The sequence below is a fragment of the Camelina sativa genome, chromosome 8 (assembly GCF_000633955.1).
Source record: "Camelina sativa cultivar DH55 chromosome 8, Cs, whole genome shotgun sequence".
NCBI classification, from domain to species: domain Eukaryota; kingdom Viridiplantae; phylum Streptophyta; class Magnoliopsida; order Brassicales; family Brassicaceae; genus Camelina; species Camelina sativa.
Window position 1 is genome coordinate 164,177 of NC_025692.1, and position 14,019 is coordinate 178,195.

The following is a 14,019-nucleotide window of genomic DNA, read 5'->3' on the forward strand; positions in this document are numbered from 1 at the left end:
TAATATATCTGGAATCCTGTCGATCCTTAGTAATGCATCATCATACGATGTCTTCAATTTATTGATTCTGTGAGGCTTCGCAGCCTTCAGCCACCTCTCCTCAAAATTGGTCAGCACGTCATACGCAGCTGGGCCATCAATCTTACTGTGCAAGTCATGCCAAGGTTCTCTTGGACAACCCGACACATCACCCTTAATTACATTTTAGTACGCCAAGTCAAGGTTTTCCCATTCAGAACAAAAGAAACTAGCAACTAAAGGATATATCTTGCTAACAATTACTTAAGTATTTGACACCAAAGTTACACTAAATATATTTAGAAAGGCAAGCAGACATACCGCGAAAGTGGGGTTGTGATAGTCACCTTTATGATCTGTTTGCAGCGTCCTAAACAACGGATGTTGTGGAGTATCATATCGGCCATCACAAAGATCAAGTCCGCCCACAAAAGCTACGATTTTCCTTCTGTTACCTCCAGCATCAGCATCTACTATCAAGGTTTTTTGGTGGTGCGTATAGATGGTTCCAACTTCCTGATGGACTAAAATATAAGTAGAAGTCGGATACCTCAACCAAGAAAAAGACCAAAAATTCATGTTATACGTACCCTCTGTTTGACCCAACTATGTCGCTTTCCAGCATTTCGAGGGCATAGCAAGACTTGAACTGAGGAGTCCTTGAAAAAGCGGCGTGTCTCCTCGTCATGGGTTCCCATCACCCCATCCTGTTCAAGTGAACAAATTGTGTCAATACCTACAACATACATGAATCACCATAGATACACATACACTAAACCATGTCATCTAAGATACATATATCTCTATTGACTTATATATTTCTGCATAAAGCAGGCATTTCTCATACTTACTCGAATAAAACTGAAGATTAAACCCATCAAAAAGAATTCTGGATTACAAGGAAAAGTATACTAACCATAAACGGAATGAACCTCAATAAGACTCAAGAAGCCAAAGCTGTTGACTTCTTGAGTCTCTAAAGATGTTCTGGTTCCTACCCTATAGCGAAACTAACATGTGCACTTCACAACCAATAAAGAAGAACGGACTTGAGATTTCTAATAACTTACTGTCATGTATCCCAAGATGTTTTGTGAAGTTGGGTCGTCCCAAACCAAAAGCAGGACTCTCACACCTTCTCGGGACTTTGATCTTAGGAGCTCACCCAGTGTACATTCTGAAGCAGGATCTTCTTTATCCCGAACAAGCCTGACATTATGCCACACTGACCAGCCTGTAATATAAATCAAACGTCTAGCTTGACAAATGGCATGAAACATATCATGCCAACACTTGCCATGTTCGTAATACATTCCATTGCCGAGTTTTATTCTCGGGAGAATCCCATCAGGTACATGTGCATCTTGGTACAAAGTCACACTACCACCTTCCCTAAGAGGAAAATAAGTTCCAGGAACCCCCTGGTAATAAGGACCTGCACCAACTCCGCTGTGATAAAAACTGAGGTTATCCATTGAAGTATATTGAATCGATAATGATAGAGTTGCCCCAGGTTTACTAGGCTTTCCATTGCTGTCCCGAATAGAGTAAGTCCCTTCAATTCTTGCACCAGAGTATATTTGTTCAACTGGGATTGTAACGATTCCTATAAGCTGAGAACCCACAACGTCACTGTCCTTAACAACAAAATGGACCTCAGCAGCGTGATGAGCAACAGGGACATAAAAATGCTGCTGCCAGACAGGATATTCGCTGTTGCTAATGACATATGTTCTTCCTACCACAGCACCAGCGAGGGATATGGAAACATAAGGATCACTTGTGATCTTCTTGCTCAACTGGCCTTCAATCATGTTGGTCATGCTTCCAAAGACAACACCCAATGTCTTGTGGAACAAATCCATGTTTGGTAGATTATTTGCACGAGAAACCCAAATATCGAGATTCCCATGCAGCAAGAGGACCTTCAAGGAGGGTTTACCAAAGGGCACAATGTGCGTACAGGGAGTATGTGGCGATCCAGCAGATGCGTAACCATGACTAGAAGAATCTAGTCTTCCTGAGTATGACAAATGTGAATGACTTGAAAAAGAGTTGGTAGGGTGTTCATAGAAGTTCCCCTGCCAGGATCCAGAAGACTGGGAAGGCAAATATGGAGCTGAGGGGGATGGTGGTGGCACAGTTGGCTGATTGACAGAAAGATTCAAACCAAGCAAAAGATCATCGAGACGAGGGTAAAGAGATGGGGAAGAGGAAGTAGCACTGGTGACACTCTCATGACTCGTACTATGTTGTGGCTCAGGTTGGGGTGGGTCTTGTTGATAAGAACCATAGGTAGGCTGGGGATGAGCAGGATAAGGAGCAGGAAGAGGAGGAGGAGGAGGTTGGTGTTGGTAATCAGAAGAAGCATAGTAATAACTCGGTGATGGAGGAGAGTGGGTGTAGTGTAATGGACCCGAATGAGAGGTTGAGGCATGGTGATGAGGCGATGGTGGTGGGTAAGGATAAGGTCGGGGAGGTGGGTATGGATCTGAATTGGGAGGTCTATAAGGGTATGGAGAATTCGAACCATAATTCTCCATGGTAAAACTAACTACACACAGCACTGTTGGTTCCTTAAAATAAAGCAATTCAAAATTTGGATTCAACGCAAGTAGAGATTTTTCGCAATCAACATCACCAAACCCCTTTCTTCTTCTTCCCAAACAAAGTTCCAAAATAAAGAGAATTTTTCCTAATCAACAATGGCGGTAATTTTGCGTTTAATCAGAAGAGAGACATCATTTCATAATATGAAAAAAAAGTACATTACTACGACGGATTAGAGAAAAGCTTCAAAGGAATAGAGAGAGGCCTTGTAGTTGCAGGGGCCTTGAAACCCTTTATGAGATCATCGCAGAGAAGGTACTTTATGCGGGCGGGGGAAGACGAAGTCTCTCTGCAATTAAAAAAGATTTGATTTTTTTTTTTGGATTCTGTGTGGACTTGAACAAAAGGTTTAATTGGCCTACTGTGGCCGGTCACTTTTTTTTTTTTTTTTGCATATTTAGTTTTAGTTTTTAAAAAAAAAAAATGTGGATCATAATTGTCATTTTTTGTATATATATTAATCTATATATGATTTAAGGAAAGTAATAGACATAATAAGACTTTCAATTAAAGCTGCCTATAGTTTTTTTCTAAATAATAGAGTATATATTTTGTATATATTAAGATAGGTTACTAATTGGCCTTGACTGATTTGCCCATTACAACAACAACACAAAAAAAATGGTCAAGTTCATGCCAGTCAATTAGCTCATTGACGCATTCTCATGATAATCAAAAGAATATATAAACGTTCATATCAAATCCTTCTTCTTTACTGAAGAATTTGGTTCTAAAATTGGACAACAGTGGAAATCAAGGAAGCTGAATGATTAGATCATGCACTGCGAAACACATCAAAAGAGCAATCTCCTGCTGCTTAAGAGCATATTGAACTGTGTTTTTGCTGTACATAGAAATTGTTGGAACCCTCTACTTCTTCCTCCTACCCCATTGAACTTTAATCATATAAACAAAAACTAGTAGGAAAAGAAACAAAAGAAAAGCAAAGTCAACATCGAATGTTTTCTCTTGAAACCTAAAAAAAGTCATCACGATTTTCAGTAATTTCCAAAAAAAACAAAACAAAAAAAAAGACATATTTCTTGATTCATCTTGCAAAATGGCTTCCAGATCAGAATTCCTTATCCCAGGTGGTTCCCAGCGATACACCGTGCTTCTGTATGATCTTCACCGACTCAATAAGGACTTCTTGTTGTGTTGTGTATAGCTCCTCTTTCCCCTGAGACAAAATAATCACCATATTATTTTAAAAACGACCGACCGCATCAAGTTACTTAACTTTGTCCGGCAAAGATCGCTAGTAATATCGTAGTAGTAGTAGTACCCATTCCAAAAAATGTTAAAAGAGAGAACGAAAAGTGTACCATTTGTTTGAGATTGCACCCAATGGAAAGTTCAGCGAAAGATTTTTCCACTCGCGATAAGTAACAGTGGGGAGCTTCTTTCCCTAGGAAAACTTTTGTATTTGCTTTTAACATTTCCTTGATTTCATTTGATATTTCAGGAATCTTATCCAAGTCATCGATCTGCAGTGGGATCTTGGATGCTATAGCTCGCCACTGAGCACGTGACTTATTCACAATCACCTGTTTATATGTTAGTCAAGTTGAGGGTCACCATATATTTGCTTCCGTGAAAAATGTATACAACAAGATTCAAACACTGAGATAATCAAACGGACACGACTATAAACTCAGTGTCGTTTTTAAGTGTAAAAATCAGAAAAAGAGAGAATAAGCTTATGCGATATGAAGATGAATAGTGCCAAACAGATAAACTCACCTGACTGGAAAACAGTGAATTGGGTACCAAAACCGGAAATTTTTCGGCATTCAACAAAGACGTTGTCGTAAGTCCCATCTCAACAACTTGACCTTCTACAGATCCAGCCTGAAAAGTGGGAACAAGAAACACACTTTATCTTGAGGAAAAGAAATAAGAGTGAGAATGACTAATAGATTTGCTTGCTTTAGGAAACTTAATTAAAAGAAGAGAACAAAAAGCAAGTAACACAAGAAAAATTCAAGTTTAACTAACTTTAATTGTATCTCCCATAGAGAAAGGTCGAGAGAATTGCATGGACAGACCACTCAGCACATTACCAAGGATATCTCTGGCAGCAAATGCGGTGGCAACTCCTGAAAAACTCAAAATAAAAATTGATAATGTTATGAGCAAATAATATCCTAGAAAACGTTAGCAACCTTGGAAACGATAAGACTACATGTTTCTGGTAGATAGGCTTTATTTCCTAGTTGGCAATTATCATTATAGGCCGTGAAAAACAGTTAAGTAAGTAGAAATAGAGAGCAGAAGACACACCTCCAACTCCACCAACTGTCAAGATAGATTGAACAGCTACCCCACAGGCTTCAGCGGAAGCCATCAAACCAATTGCAAAAAGACCAACTGATGATACTTTGTCCAAAGTCAAAACCTTCTCCCTATCCAGGCCACCAAAACTCTTAGCAGACAACATTCGGGTAATCACATTGGTCTTCCAGCGATATAGGAACCACACAAGTGAGAGAATGACTGCTCCCTTCACTGTTGGGGAAAAGTACTGAGCTGCTATTGTTGTTGGAGCCACCATCGCGGCACTACAACGACGTATCACACAATCAAACATTCAAACAGACCACATGTTACTCAACTGGAGAAAGTTAAAGCAACTGACATTTGTGCAAAAGCAATGAAGGTGACCAAGTAACGGGCAGGATCCTCCAAAGCTCCCCAAAAGCTTTTCTCATAAGGAACATCTTCGTTAGAGAAGCCTCCGGGAAGCAAAGCAGCGGAGCTTTGCATAGCGTAAGTGTGAAACCTCCTCAAAACACTAGGCATGACTACCCAAGCGAACAAAGTAGCAGTCATAGTGAGACTGATGGGAACAATGACCTCTTTAAGGTAAGGGTTGGAGTCGAGGAATTGGTGAACATGAGGGATCATATCATCAGAGGCTTCTTTAGTCTTCCTAGCAGTTTGGGTAACAGCGTCGACACTAGTCTGCAAGACATCTTTGGCCTTGACAACCCAGTCAGCGTCGCCATTCCCATTGCTAGTAACAGCAGGGGCAACGATGCTTCCGAAATTGTCAGGTTTGGAGCTGAAAGCTCTTGCGTAGGAGGAATGGCCCAAGAAAGGGATGGAGTAGTTGAAAGGCTTAGCATTATGATGCAGGCCCAAATTGGAGACAATGGAAGAGGCAGGGGAAGAAGAAGCTTTTGCTCTTGGAGACGAGACTCCGTCGAGAAGAGGGTTTCCGCAGGTAGTAGTAATGGACCTGGCATGACGAGAGTTTAGGAGATTGAAAGAAGAAGAAGGCTCTTTCTTCCGGAAAGCAGAAGACTTGATTGACTTGAGAAGCGATAACCTAACTCTGGCCATTGAGAAATCTGATCTATCTGCACATTTTTTTTTATTTTTTATTTTAACAAACAAATTAAAATTAAAAATTAAATTTTCTCAAAACCTCCCCAATTAAGAGTTAATAATCTCTCATTATTATTATTATTAAGGAACAACCCCCAAGTTCACGAATTAAGAGCAGAATGAATCATTCATCGATAATGGCGGACGGAATTCAAAAATCCAAGTCAATGGGGTTTTCTTTCACTACTTGGAGAAATTGAATAGATTATCTATCTCTTACCTGAAGATGAAGATGATGATAGGCTTAAGCTAAGATTAGAGAGAGACGATTCTTCAATCCAAAACACAACTGTACCTGTGGGAGATACATATATAAATAAATCATACTATTTGCTTGGCAAAGAGGGAAAGAAAGAATAAGCACAATCCAAGAAAAAACATAGACAAAGCGGTCAACAACAACACCAGCCCTCGTTGTCGTACCGACGTCGTTTAAACACCCGTCAACTTCTGGCCCATTGGGCCTTAGGCCTTCTTAATTGCTTCAACATTGTTTTTATTGGGCTTAATGCTTCAATTATAGTGGCAGGCTCTGTAAAAACAATCGGTTTGATAATGTATAATTATTATTTTTATTTTTCCCCGGTTAATGCAAAATGTAAGTGTTGTTATTATCAAAAAGATTTGTTTTTTTTTTTTTTTTTTTAAAAAAATAAAAAAAAAGAGCGAGTGCACACACAACTTGGGTTCGTTTGGGTTCGGGTATAATAAATGAAATGAACAATGACAAACAATAACAACAACAACAACAACAAAAAAAAAGGTGAAAGCAGCAGCTTAACGTGTATTCTTGTGATTGAACCTTCAGACGTGTCTGTCTACGATCGAACATGTAAACGTCTCACCATGTCTTTTTATTTTTTTTTTTGGTTTTTGAGACCCAGCTCATGTTTGTTTGCCACTCGCCATTCTCTCATTTCATTACTCAACATAATTATAAACTAATTAAGGTATACAATCTAATCATTACACCAATGATTATCTTTATATGGACAAAAGATATAAGTAGTATATATCTATTTTCTGTACAAATCTGCTTATAAAGAAATACAATCACTAAAAATATAGTAGAAGATATTATTAACTCATCAAGAATCACTAAAAACATTGATAGATTGTGATAACGCTCTTTCTATCTAATCATATATGTACACATGTTATTTTTACCATCTATACATTACATTTATTGTAAATTTGTAATAATGGTTTATTCTTAATTCTTAGCATATTTACAATAAAGAACTTTGACTCTAGTTAATTTGGGAATACATATAAGAGGAGATTTTCTATTTTTAAAAAATCATAACAGTATCATCACAATGTGAAAACTCACCTTTAGCTAATAAATAAATCAAGATTAAAAATTTAATAATATAATAAAAAAAAATTAAATAAATAAAAAACAATTGAAAATCCAAACTCGATTCATGGTTAGTCCATTTTTTCTTGATAAAAAGGCTTGGATGGATCTCATCACCAACGCTGCTACACAAATGCTACATTGATCCCAAAAAAAGGTCTGATCTTCTCCGGATCGGAGAGAAAAACCCTATAAAGTTTTTTGTAATCAAATCTCTCAATTAAGCCTTTATGGGAGAAAACAACAATCATCACAAAGAGCAAAAGCCACTTCCATACGACAAATCTAATAAACCCTTTTCTTCTTCTTCTTTAACGATACCGTCATGCTCGTTTACAGCGATGATCGTCCTCTTGATCTTCGTATCGTATCTGTTATACTCATTCAGTTTCATCTCATTTCTAAACCCATATTCTCCTTCTAAATTCCCCAAGACTCTCATCGTACCCGTAATCCGTCTCGGGTCGGGTCAAAAACCCGAGGAACTACAACAAACAGAGCTCAAACACGTAGTATTTGGAATCGCTGCGTCCTCAGATCTGTGGAAGCATCGTAGAGAATACGTGAAAACGTGGTGGAAACCTCACGGAGATATGAACGGCGTCGTTTGGCTCGACACACCCGTCAACGATTCCGTTTCCTCACCCTCCGCCTTGCCTCCGATCAAAATCTCCTCCGACACGTCGAGCTTCAAGTACCGTTACCGTAACGGTCACAGATCAGCGATCAGGATCACGAGGATCGTGTCGGAGACGGTGAGGATGTTGAACGGGACGGAAGCGGAGAGAAACGTGAGGTGGGTGGTGATGGGCGACGACGACACTGTGTTTTTCACTGAGAATCTTGTTAGGGTTTTGAGAAAGTACGATCATAAACAGTTTTATTACATCGGAGCTCCGTCCGAGAGTCATTTGCAGAATCTGCACCAGTTCTCGTATGGTATGGCGTACGGAGGAGGAGGGTTTGCTATAAGCTATCCGCTGGCCAAGGTTTTGGAGAAGATGCAAGATCGTTGTATCGAGAGATACGCTGATCTTTATGGATCAGATGATCGGATTCATGCTTGTATGGCCGAGCTTGGTGTTCCTCTCACTAAAGAAGTTGGCTTTCATCAGGTTTCTTTCTCTATTCTATTTTGTAAATTTTGCTAACAATTGCATTTGTAATCATTTCATTAATATTGGTGATCTAATTATATATGTATGGTGTTGAAACAGATGGATGTATACGGGGATCTACTAGGCTTATTATCAGTCCATCCACAAGTGCCAATAGTGTCAATCCATCACCTAGACGTAGTGGAGCCTATATTCCCAAAAACAAGCCGAGTCAACGCCGTAAAGAAACTGATGATCCCAGCGAAACTCGATTCAGCGAGTCTTGTCCAGCAGTCGGTATGCTATGATACAAGTCGACAGTGGACAATGTCAATCTCGTGGGGGTACACAGTTCAAATCACGCGTACGTATATGCCAGCGAGAATGATGGAGATGCCCACTCGCACTTTTAACGATTGGCACAAACGCTACGATTTCACTAACGTTGCCTTCAACACGCGTCCCATAACGTACACGGACTGTCAGCGTCCGCGAGTGTTTTATCTCTCTCGCGCGTTTAGCAATTCTTCTTCTGATCAGAAGACGACGATTACCGAATATACAAGGCACGACGAATGGTATCCTAGTTGCGACTGGGGAATAGCAGATCCTTCCGATATCAATCAGATATTTGTCTACAAAAAGCCTAACCCGGATAGGTGGAACAAGGTAAAATTATTTTCTTCTTTTGTTAAGTTTACTATATATGATTATTAGAAAAAAAAAATATATAAGAAAATGTCGAACGTTGATATCAGGCACCAAGGAGAGATTGTTGTAGATTAGTGCCGACAAGGAAGAAGGGAACAATGGTGCTCAATGTGGCAGCTTGTGCAAATGACGAAATTTTGGCTTATTCTGATAAATAGTTTCTTGTTTATTATATTACAAGAATTTTGTTTGTTAGTAACATATTTATATACTTAAGGAATAAAATATATATCCTTTGATAAAATATTCCATCAACTATATTTTGGAAAAAAATGTATACAAATGTCTTTGTATTATTTTTTCTTCATCTAAGAAAACTACCTATAAACAAAGCACTTCTGTCTAAATCTTTATAAATAATACTCAGATGGATAACATAGTTTGAATATATATATGGGCTTCCGGCCCATTAGTAGATTTTAAAATTAAAATATGATAGATTAGAAGACAAAAAAAAAAAAAAAAAAAAAAANAAAAAAAGACAGAACAGCAGCTGGAATGACGCGTTGACTTGGTTCTCTCTCTCTCGTTTTCATTTCATTACAATTTGGATTTTTTTTTGTTTTGGTCTGATCTGTGCAAAAATCGAATTGGACTGCAATGGCGATCCTCTACTCAAGGATCGTATTCCCTCTCTTTGTCTTCCTTCTATCTTCTTCTGTATTTGCCTCTTCTTTCTCTCCTTCCGATGAGTACCTCGTCAACTGTGGTTCCGACGTTGACTCCACCGTCGTCGACTCCACCGTCGTCGACAACCGCCGGTTCGTCGGAGACGCAAACGCGAAGTTCTTCTCATCTGAAGATTCAATCGCTCTCCGAGGAGGATCTCCGAACGTCCCACAGATCTACAGAACCGCTAGGGTTTTCCCGCGACAGGGGAAATACAAGTTCAATGTCAACGAGGAAGGCACTCATATGGTACGTCTCCATTTCAATCGTCTCAATTCCTCTAGGATCAATCTCGATGACGCTCTCTTTCACGTCACCGTCAACGGTCATGTCGTGCTTAGCAATTTTAGCGGCGATGAATCTAGGGTGGTTAGAGAATTCTTGATTTGGGTCCATGTTGGTGAGCTTGTTATCAGGTTCGTTCCTAGTAAAGATTCGAAATTCGCATTCGTTAACGCCATCGAAGTTATATCTGCGCCTAAGGATTTGGTTGCTGACGTTGCAACCTCTGTATCTCGCGATGGAACTGAGAGGTTCAATGGTTTAGCTAAGCAAGCTATGGAAGTTATGTACAGAATCAATGTTGGTGGTAGAAAAGTTACTCCTTTTAATGACACGTTGTGGAGGACTTGACTTCCTGATGATGTTTTCTTCAAAACCGCGGATGGGTCTTCTTCTTCTTCTGAGAAAGCTTACTTCACCGGTAGGATTAAGTATAGGCCTGGAGGGGCGAGCCGCGAGGTTGGACCTGATAACGTCTACAACACTGCTCGTGTGTGTAAAAGAAGCAACGGGTTGGTTGATATGAGTTGGGATTTCCCAGTGAGTGCAGGTTACAAGTATCTCATTCGGATGCATTTCTGTGACATAGCTAGCAAATCACTCGGCAGGCTATATTTCAATGTTTTCATTAACGGGAACGTGGCGTACCAAGATTTTGATATCTCATACGCTGCTGATGATGTCCTTGCTTCTCCGTATTACATTGATTTCGTTGTCGATCCTACTACTGCTGATTACAACAATAACAAAAACAGCCCTTCAGGATCGTCGATAACAGTAAGTGTTGGACCATCAAACAAGACTAGTGTTGATGAACACGGAGTTGATGCGATATTGAACGGTGTTGAGATCATGAAGATGAATAACTCAATGGGTAGTCTTGATGGGTATGTTTCAGCAGATATGATTCTGAATACTTGCCCGAATCGAAGAAACGTAAGCATATTTATCGCAATGTTGGCATTTATGTGTATTTTTATGAGCTTCTACATTGTGGCTCGAAGGAAGAAAGCTAGGGATAACTATGGCTGGACTAAGCTGTCCATGGACGGCCTTGAAGATAATAATCCCAAGTCCGGGAATCAATTGATAGCAAGAAAGGCTTGAAGATGCTTTTGCTTGGTGAATATATTAACAATGGACACTTTTCCTTTAAGTATTTTCTACTTTGACACGATGGAATAATCTTTTTTTTGTTTCTTAATTAGGTTTGTAATGTTTCACAATGGTGTTATAATGTGTTGTTTATACATATGTAACTGATTTATTTGTTCAATGTATATAGAGATACTCTGATGCAATTTTCGAAATGGAAATGTTTTTATTTATGTTCATGTTATAATTGATGTCACTTTGTTTGATAAACAAACTGTACTTGTGTAAGAGACTTTTCAATCGAAACTTGCCAACGTAACTGTAGTCACCTTTTGGGCTTTTCTAATGGTAGTTGCTAATAACCAAATTAGTATTGCAACTTTTGTCACATAATTAGTGTAAATAAACGTGATTAAACAAATAAAACAATAATCTATCAAGGTCAAGAGTCGCGGTGATGTCATGTCATGGATGATGATGATGATGATGGTACGGTTACCGTACCGCATGATCCCCACCTCCGAATCCAGTCATTACATCATAACCATAATATAAGAATGCCATTAGTTTTTTTCCTTTTTCTTTTTCACCAAAAACATGAGATCAGATAGCGTCTGACTGAGCAATAAAGGTTGCATGGTCCTTGGCCTCTTCCCAAAAGTCAAAATACGAACTTGTACTATCTTCTAATTAATCCCCTCTAGTTCAATATCAATACATTTATACGTCATATTGACAAAAACAATTAGATTAAACACAATGTCAAGATCCATGGACAGAAGAGTCACATGCCTGAACCATGCACTGGTAAGTACTTTATCACATTCCGTACGAGTCACTCCATTACAACATGATACGTATTTACACATCCTCTTTATATATACACTTCTTTCCCCTCTCATTATCCACAACAAAATTCGATCAAAGATCAAGAGAAAGAGAGCAAAGAGAGAAGAGGATATGGACAACAGCAAAAAAGTTTCAGCAACAAACCCATCAGCGGGAGATGAGTTCAAAGATGTGATTAAGGGATTGATTAAGCTCTTCATGCTGGTGATTGTCCTAGGATTCATCTTCATTTGGATCGTTATGCCAACCATGGTCTATCGAACCGAGTGGCTAAACCCTGTCATGCGTACCGAGTTTGGTACATCGACTTTTTTTGGTGCAATAGGTTCGTTGATTTTATTTTTCCTTAATTCACATTATACAATTACTGCAATATGTGATGGTTTTGCTTGTTTCTGTTTGGGCGGTATGCAGGCTTGACGTTTTTCATGTTCATGTTCCCTATGGTCCTCTTGGCTTGTTTGGGATGTCTCTACCTTCACTTGAAGAAACCAAAGACTACTAATCCTCTCGTTAGGTACTTAATACCCATCAATAACCACTATACTTAAATATATTTATGTGTTTTTCGTACGTGACGACACAAAAATATATGACCGTAACAGAGAGAAGATAACCGAGGGAGGCGTGTTAGCAGCCATGAGAAGGCCGATGCTGGTCAAAGGGCCACTGAGGATAGTCTCAGCTACCGAGTTAATCTTGTTTGCAATGTTTGTGGCTCTTCTTCTTTGGGAATTTTTCATGTACATGCGCAATGCTTTCCCTACCATTACTCCTCAATCAGCCGCTAAACATCACCAAAAACTGTAAGCAAAATTTCACAACTGTCAGCTTATTTAGTTTCTATTAAGACATGAGTTAGTATTTTTAATAATTCCAACGTAGCATTCTATATATATAGATGGCAAGCGAAGTTGGAGGCAATGGCAATAAGGATAGGGCTAGTCGGTAATTGTTGTCTAGCTTTCCTATTCATACCTGTGGTGCGTGGGTCATCATTGCTTCCGGTTATAGGGCTGACGTCGGAGTCAAGCATCAAGTACCATATTTGGCTTGGTCACATGCTCATGACCCTATTCACCGCTCATGGTCTCTGTTTCATTGTCTATTGGGCCTCAATGAATGAAATTTCTCAGATGGTGAGTTGGGGTAAGACCGAGATGTCGAATGTTGCCGGAGAGATAACTTTGCTGTCTGGACTTGTGATGTGGGCCACTACATATCCGTCGATTAGAAGGAGATTCTTTGAAGTGTTCTTCTATACTCACTACCTTTACATCGTCTTCATGCTCTTCTACGTCCTCCACGTAGGCGTCGCCTTCTGCTTTATCACCTTCCCTGGTTTCTATATCTTCATGGTCGATCGTTTCTTGAGGTTTCTACAGTCACGTGACAATATTCGATTGAGCTCTGCACGTGTTCTTCCTGCCAATACCGTTGAACTCACTTTCTTCAAAAACAAAGGTGAGTCTTAATCAAGATTACATGTATGAGGGTTTCTGGTAGACCATAATTCATATAGCTAATCATGTATCTATGGTATCTTACAGGATTGGTTTATAATCCGACGAGCATATTGTTTGTGAACATACCGAGCATTTCGAAGATGCAATGGCACCCATTTACGATTACTTCTAGCAGTAACCTCGAAGCAGATAAGCTAAGCGTTGTGATTAAGAGCGAAGGGAAATGGTCTACAAAGCTTTACCAGTTGCTTTCTTCTTCTGATCACACCGATAGTTCTCTTTCTGTTTCTGTGGAAGGACCCTATGGACCTGTTTCAACAGATTTCTTAAGGTATTACTTTCTTGTTCGAAATTATTGTCAATTTCAAATTTGATATTCGTGTGGTTAATTTAATCAAGCAGAGTGTATTTAGGGTTTGGATTTCTTGTGCCATAAGTAAGTACTTGATGAGGATATTGTTGCTTTTTTTCC

General features: G+C 39.2%; 6 protein-coding genes across 6 annotated transcripts in view; 4 read left to right on the forward strand and 2 right to left on the reverse strand.

Moving 5' to 3' along the window:
* The window catches only part of LOC104705287 (phospholipase D beta 2-like), a 6,456-nt gene extending 3,515 nt beyond the window's left edge, over positions 1-2,941 (reverse strand). Inside the window, exons 1-3 of the mRNA XM_010421258.2 lie at positions 1,089-2,941; positions 609-725; positions 340-534 (exon numbers count right to left, since the gene is read on the reverse strand). Of these exons, the coding sequence (XP_010419560.1) occupies positions 340-534; positions 609-725; positions 1,089-2,561 (1,785 nt within the window). The 5' untranslated portion in view covers positions 2,562-2,941. The remainder of the gene's footprint in view (positions 1-339; positions 535-608; positions 726-1,088) is intronic.
* LOC104705289 (mechanosensitive ion channel protein 1, mitochondrial-like) lies at positions 3,419-6,417 on the reverse strand. Its single transcript, XM_010421260.2, has 7 exons — positions 6,239-6,417; positions 5,267-5,990; positions 4,912-5,189; positions 4,627-4,727; positions 4,372-4,479; positions 3,954-4,175; positions 3,419-3,808 (listed from the first exon to the last, which is right to left on the reverse strand). The coding sequence occupies exons 2-7, from the start codon at positions 5,971-5,973 to the stop codon at positions 3,701-3,703; spliced, it is 1,524 nt and encodes a 507-aa protein (XP_010419562.1). The 5' UTR covers positions 5,974-5,990; positions 6,239-6,417; the 3' UTR covers positions 3,419-3,700.
* LOC104705290 lies at positions 7,465-9,498 on the forward strand. The gene is made up of 3 exons (XM_019229175.1): positions 7,465-8,493; positions 8,596-9,144; positions 9,234-9,498. Exons 1-3 carry the CDS (start codon positions 7,609-7,611, stop codon positions 9,342-9,344), a joined length of 1,545 nt encoding a protein of 514 aa, XP_019084720.1. The 5' UTR covers positions 7,465-7,608; the 3' UTR covers positions 9,345-9,498.
* LOC109125872 (probable receptor-like protein kinase At5g24010) lies at positions 9,772-11,447 on the forward strand. Its single transcript, XM_019228598.1, has one exon. The coding sequence runs from the start codon at positions 9,787-9,789 to the stop codon at positions 10,486-10,488; it is 702 nt and encodes a 233-aa protein (XP_019084143.1). The 5' UTR covers positions 9,772-9,786; the 3' UTR covers positions 10,489-11,447.
* On the forward strand, positions 10,640-11,463 carry LOC109124955 (probable receptor-like protein kinase At4g39110). The gene has a single exon (XM_019228597.1). The coding sequence runs from the start codon at positions 10,660-10,662 to the stop codon at positions 11,242-11,244; it is 585 nt and encodes a 194-aa protein (XP_019084142.1). The 5' UTR covers positions 10,640-10,659; the 3' UTR covers positions 11,245-11,463.
* Positions 12,161-14,019, forward strand: part of LOC104709065 (ferric reduction oxidase 2-like) — a 3,829-nt gene continuing 1,970 nt past the window's right edge. The window contains exons 1-5 of the mRNA XM_010425733.2: positions 12,161-12,406; positions 12,496-12,598; positions 12,687-12,887; positions 12,983-13,545; positions 13,632-13,878. Of these exons, the coding sequence (XP_010424035.1) occupies positions 12,193-12,406; positions 12,496-12,598; positions 12,687-12,887; positions 12,983-13,545; positions 13,632-13,878 (1,328 nt within the window). The 5' untranslated portion in view covers positions 12,161-12,192. The remainder of the gene's footprint in view (positions 12,407-12,495; positions 12,599-12,686; positions 12,888-12,982; positions 13,546-13,631; positions 13,879-14,019) is intronic.